The sequence below is a fragment of the Etheostoma spectabile genome, chromosome 19, assembly GCF_008692095.1.
Source record: "Etheostoma spectabile isolate EspeVRDwgs_2016 chromosome 19, UIUC_Espe_1.0, whole genome shotgun sequence".
In the NCBI taxonomy this organism is placed as follows: Eukaryota; Metazoa; Chordata; class Actinopteri; order Perciformes; family Percidae; genus Etheostoma; species Etheostoma spectabile.
Genome location: NC_045751.1, coordinates 12,532,338 through 12,538,337, shown reverse-complemented (window position 1 = coordinate 12,538,337; position 6,000 = coordinate 12,532,338). Strand labels below are relative to the sequence as shown.

The following is a 6,000-nucleotide window of genomic DNA, read 5'->3' as shown; positions in this document are numbered from 1 at the left end:
GGGGGGGGACACTTATAAAAACATAGGTGATTCTGATTCATAGGTGATTCTGATTCTGAAACACTATTTGGAAGTGTATGTAAAGTAAGAAAGGCAGTTTGCTATTCAACCATTCCTATGGATGATATAATAAACAGCATAAATATTGTTTTTTGAAAAGCTGTTTTTCTGGGAGCGTGATAATGACATGATATACTCCTGGATGAACAGTTAAGTTAATCTATTAGCTGTTTGGCCTATAAAATGTCATCACTATTTTTCTTTTTGAGTCATACAAACTATGTAATCATTTTTATAGAGCTTAATAGTGTGAGAAAAAAATAATGAAGACAAATATTCACATCAAACAAATGATGGTCGTACAGGTGTAATGGACATAATCCAACTTTTCAAAAATGTGAAATTTTTCTCATCTTGTAGGTATTTCTGGTTTTAGCCGTCATCATTATTTTTAGAGCCAAAAATGTCTTTAAGTGTTCTTCCTTGTCTGACCACACACAGTCCAGAGAATTAGAATTAGAATTATATAAAACTATAAAATTCGCAAATCTGAGAAGCTGGAGCCAGATAATATTTGACCTGAATAATGAATAATCGTTTCAGCTGTGGTAAATAATTTTTTCCCTTGTCTGTCAGGTGAGAGGCTGCCCAAACCCGACAAAGGCAAAATGCGTTTCCACAAGATCGCCAACGTGAATAAAGCTCTGGACTTCATCTGCAGCAAGGGGGTCAAGCTGGTGTCTATTGGTGCCGAGGGTGAGAGTCCTGCTTTGAATAACAATGTTCCCAGTTATTATTTTTCTCTCTCTCCTAGCTATTTTTATTTTCCTTCTTTTGATAATATACCAAGGTCACACCGTATTTGCATTTCTAGGATTTATTGTTTGAGCACCAGATGGCTGGTGAAGTTCACAGCATCAGGAGAATTCAGATAAAACGAGGCAGTGACAGGAAAGTTAACTACAGGTCACTCAACTGAAAATTGTCTTTAATACACGTTTTAATTTGATCTAAAATAATTAATTTAATTCTTCCCACACATACAGTATCTCAAGTTATACTGGATCAAATCATAGCACTTTTTCTGCCATTTTGGAACATTTTGTTAGAAATTTCAAATGGTAAAAAAACTGTAGTGGTATTAATGTAATCTTATAAAACAATTATTTTGTATACGATCAAAGAGAACTACAGGAAAATAGCTGCAAATGAGATATCCCAAAGACAGTAGAAAGATACTGTAGTGTGAAAACTGGAGAGATAAAAACAATGGCAGTAACTGAACAGGAGTATGTTTGAGCAGTGAAAATGTTCTACATTGACATTTCAGTAATATTTTAATTCTAAGATTTAGTCTAAATCTGATTGATTTCTAAACGGTTTTTAGCCCAGATGGTCATTTTAGGCTCAGATAAGAAAACATTCACATCTCAGTACTTCAAAAGCAGTTAGTGAATTTTCATGTGGTTTTATTTTACTTTCACTTTCTTCACTCTGATTGAAGTCAAGATTCTTTTTGAGTCTTCAGGCCAAGTGAAATTCAATTTGCGTCAACAACAATACCTCAAAAGATGTACAATTGCAGACACAACTTCTCATCTTATAATCTTTTATATTTTGTTTATTGCTATGATAAATAATGTGTGTGTTTTTACAGAAATTGTTGACGGTAATGGAAAGATGACCCTTGGGATGATCTGGACCATCATCCTGCGCTTCGCCATCCAGGACATCTCTGTTGAAGGTATGTATATATGTTTATGTGTCCATTGTGTTAACATAAACTAACATTTACTTTTAGAATCAGAATATTAATTAAACAACCTAAAGTAACATGCTTTTTGAGTTAAAGGTGTTTATTGGTTAAAGAACATTTTTACACTTTGGGTTTTGGTATGAATTAAGCAAACAAGATTTAAAGTGCTAAATAGTGAACTTCAAAAGTACTGCAATGGATTTTGTTACTTCGGACAGATCTCGGCAAGCCGTTTTCCCCGTTTCCTGTCTTTATGCTAAGCTAAGTTACCTGGCAGCTACTTGTAGTTTCATGTGTAACAGACCTGGCCAGAAAGCAAATACGTGTATTTTACAAAATGTCAACTTATTTCTTTAAATTATCAAATTAGTCCAAATGAGAATGTGGACAAAAATAACACTTTTAATTATTACATTAGGCACACTTTGACCAACACTATTGGAGCTGACTGACTACAACCATGGCTGGCATATGAGCACAACATAGAGACCTACGTTAACATTTGTTGTTGTTTGATTTGTCAATCACAGTCTCACGCTAATAAAGTTTTTAACTTTATGTTTTTACAAAACACAACTGATTTTGTCTGTCTTGAAATGGCGTTAAAGTCAAGAAATGTCCCACTTCAAACATCACAAGAACACTAAGGCTGGGACTTCTGCTTGATTGATTGGTTGATGTTTATGTCTGACCAAATCGTCATTGGTCGGACAATCGCTGGTGTTGTGGTGGTTGTGTGTCTATAAAAGGGTTTTTTCCACTGAAAAATTGATCAGATCTCTGTGATATTTGTCCCACCCATTCTCCGTGTGATTGGACGGTTTGGTAAAAAGTGACAGTGATGACTGCATTTTTTTAAACTTTGGTCGTCGTGCTGCTGCCATTTGTAGCAAAGAATTAAAAAAAATGTGCTGGCCTCGGGGAAGAAAACTGGTGGAGTAATAACGTTACCAAGTAGAATGCAGTTATTATTTTCACCACCGACGAATCGATGCTTAAAGAGTAGGTACATTTCAGTTGACCACAATTCTCTTTGGTTGACTGCAGCCCTAAAGAACAGATTCCAATTGTACACCCTTTGCTTATGTACATGTAGAAATTCACACATCAGTCACACGTGGGAACAGAGTTTTGGGTCAGCAAGCTCTGCATCCTCTCAGATTTACTCAGATGTACTGTATATTTACTGCCCTGTGTGATTTGTTGCATACTTGTGTGCAGTAAATCAGATTCTCTGTAACAAATTTCCCTGAACTTCATCTGAACCTCATGTCCTTTTAATCAACCTTTATGTTGTCAGGCAGGTCAGCTCACAATAAATTTGTGCTAATAAACCTTGTTCACGCTGTCCCTCCTCACACTCTATTTTTATGGCTCCTGCTCCTCAATATCTTCTGCTGTCATGTATGCTTGACTTCCTTTGCCATCAACTTCCTTCTCACCTCTCACAATGCCTCTTTTCTCCACTAGTGCAGGAAGCGACTGCACTAGCTTGACTTTTAATGTTAAGTATGTTTACCGTCAAAAAAGACAATCATAGACAAATTTATTAGCTACAGACAAAATCACCCTCATCATGTAGATTTTCTTTACGTGATTTATTCACATTACACCATCCACCTCTCCAAAGATTTCCTGTATTCCTCCCTTTCTTTTGATGATAAAGCTTGAATACATTTTTCTCTCATCTGTGCTGCAATGCTCACCATTTCCCTCCCTTTACTTTTTCCAGAGACCTCTGCTAAGGAGGGTCTGCTGCTGTGGTGCCAGAGGAAGACTGCCCCCTACAGGAACGTCAACGTGCAGAACTTCCACATCAGGTGGGTCTACAACGCCGTACTATGGCATTAACAGGGAACTGCAACCATCTCTGTTGTTTTTCTCATTTAATGTTTTATCGTGTATTTTACTCTTTGTGTTGTAACACCGTCCTCCCTACACCCACCCTTAACCTGTTTTGCTACCTATTTCCTTTTTAACCCTCTTTTGTCTCATGAATCTGCTCTGAAACTTCCTTTACTCTTTTCACACTTTTCATTCATGTGGTCCTCCTCCTCCTCTCGTGGCTCAGTTGGAAGGACGGCCTGGCTCTGTGTGCCCTCATCCACAGACACAGACCTGACCTCATTGACTACTCTAAACTGAGAAAGGTGACCTGTCTTTCCTTTCTTTTTCTGCTTTCTTTAGCTTCTGATTTGCTTTATTTTCTCCATTTGTACTGAATTGAGATGACTGACACTTGTCGTCTTCAATCTGCTCATTGAGCTTTTATTTCAGTACTTGGTTTCTTTTCATATCAAAAGACATCCTGTGAAAATGCTCAGCACTCGAAGAGTTTGTCTGCAAGATATGCAGTCTAATATGTGATAACTCAGTGTAAACATAGTGTTACATTGACAAGTCTTTTGTAGATTTGATACAAAAGATTTGGTATCCGACATGTCCAAATTCACAGCGTCATACATTAATATTTGAAATACTAATAAATCATGTACCTGTGTATTGTTGGACCAGTGTGGGATTTTAAAAGAAGATGTCAATACCAGTGTGTTTGGATTATTATAGATTATCTATTATATTAGATATATATATATATATCTAGATATTTTGTACTGAAAATGTAAATGTAATTTAACCATTTACAAAAATGTAAAAAAAAAGTAGTTTGTTTCTTTCATAGATTTTTACTGTGGTCAATTAGCAAAGCGTACACATCCTCCCTCCAAAAATGTAGTGACAGGTTTTAAAAACAACAGAAGGAAACAAAAATGAGATCCACACACTTTTTTACTTCCCAAAGTCTACTGAAAACTCTGATTCAAACATCGCATATGAAATAGTTTCCTTCCTCTCGGTGTGGATCATGATGTTCCCAGCTTAGGATTCTTGTCTAATTGGTAGTGCAGTGCCGTCCTATGTGTGTGGTTCTGACATGAATTGTCTGCCTGTAGGATGACCCTATTGGTAACCTGAACACTGCTTTCGAGGTGGCTGAGAAGTTCCTGGACATCCCTAAAATGCTTGACGCTGAAGGTGAGGCTGAGAAACTGTAAAAACTAAATCCTGAAACAACAATCAGAGTGCAAAACCTCTACAAAAACTTGTCAGTTAGTGCTGTGACACGGATAACCTCCACTGCAGCAAAGTACAGCACTTTAGCAGATGGTACAAGGACAAGAGGTCATTCTTACTTAAAATTCAGCCATCAGCATAAAGAAATTGCATAAATCATTTTAAAAGCACCTTTTGAATTACTGATTGTTCTGACCTCAGAATTTCTGCTGGCACAATGGCAAAAATGGCTCAGACATACCGTGACAGCCGTTAATCACAATGTTCTTTAATTTATTCAAGCACTCATTTTGTGTCACTTTATTTTTCAATAAGGAAAATCCCATTTAAAGTAAAAAAAAAAGATATGCATGTTTAGTTTTAAACTTAAAAATTACAAAATATTACAGTGACACAATAAATAATAGTATAATAATTGGGCTTTGTGTGCTTTTTCCTCATTAGAGATGTCAAAAGATGTTTAGAATATTTGAATATGATAATTCTTTTCACCCTCAGATATTGTAAACACACCCAAACCTGATGAGAAGGCCATCATGACCTACGTGTCCTGCTTCTACCACGCCTTTGCTGGTGCTGAGCAGGTTCGATTATATTTCATTTTTATGTAGTAGTAATATATATTCTATAGTTTAACATTTTGAAAGGCTTTTTAGATCTGGTTGCTTTGTTTATAGCAGTGGAAATGTTTTAAATTTTAATTGATCAGAGCAGATTTTACATTAAACACCATCAACAGGATGTAACCGCAATCCTAAGGAATACATGTGAGGGATGTACTTTATCTAGGTTGTGAAATGTTGTGTATGGAAATGAATATTAAATGTTGGTACTCTCATCCTCCCTCAGGCTGAGACAGCTGCCAACCGTATCTGCAAGGTGCTGGCCGTCAACCAGGAGAATGAGAAATTGATGGAGGAGTACGAGAAGCTGGCCAGTGAGGTGAGAAACGGCTTCAACCAATTACTCCCACTCTCTGTCTGTCCTGCACATCCTCTTCTGCCACAACACTTTCATGTTTCACGAGCTGTTTCGGACCCTTGTCATTTACATTATTCAGATTTACAGACACTGTGGGGGTGCGCGCACACACACAGTATATGTATGTGTGTATGTAAATATGTCTATGTATGTACTGTAAGTGTGTGTGTGTGTGTGTATATATATATATA

General features: G+C 36.7%; 1 protein-coding gene across 1 annotated transcript in view; it reads left to right on the top strand.

The window, feature by feature from the left end:
• Nucleotides 1-6,000, top strand: part of actn3b (actinin alpha 3b) — a 35,868-nt gene that overhangs the window by 20,198 nt on the left and 9,670 nt on the right. The window contains exons 3-9 of the mRNA XM_032499294.1: nt 637-756; nt 1,658-1,744; nt 3,489-3,576; nt 3,828-3,906; nt 4,708-4,789; nt 5,327-5,412; nt 5,678-5,770. Coding sequence (XP_032355185.1) covers nt 637-756; nt 1,658-1,744; nt 3,489-3,576; nt 3,828-3,906; nt 4,708-4,789; nt 5,327-5,412; nt 5,678-5,770 — 635 coding nt within the window. The remainder of the gene's footprint in view (nt 1-636; nt 757-1,657; nt 1,745-3,488; nt 3,577-3,827; nt 3,907-4,707; nt 4,790-5,326; nt 5,413-5,677; nt 5,771-6,000) is intronic.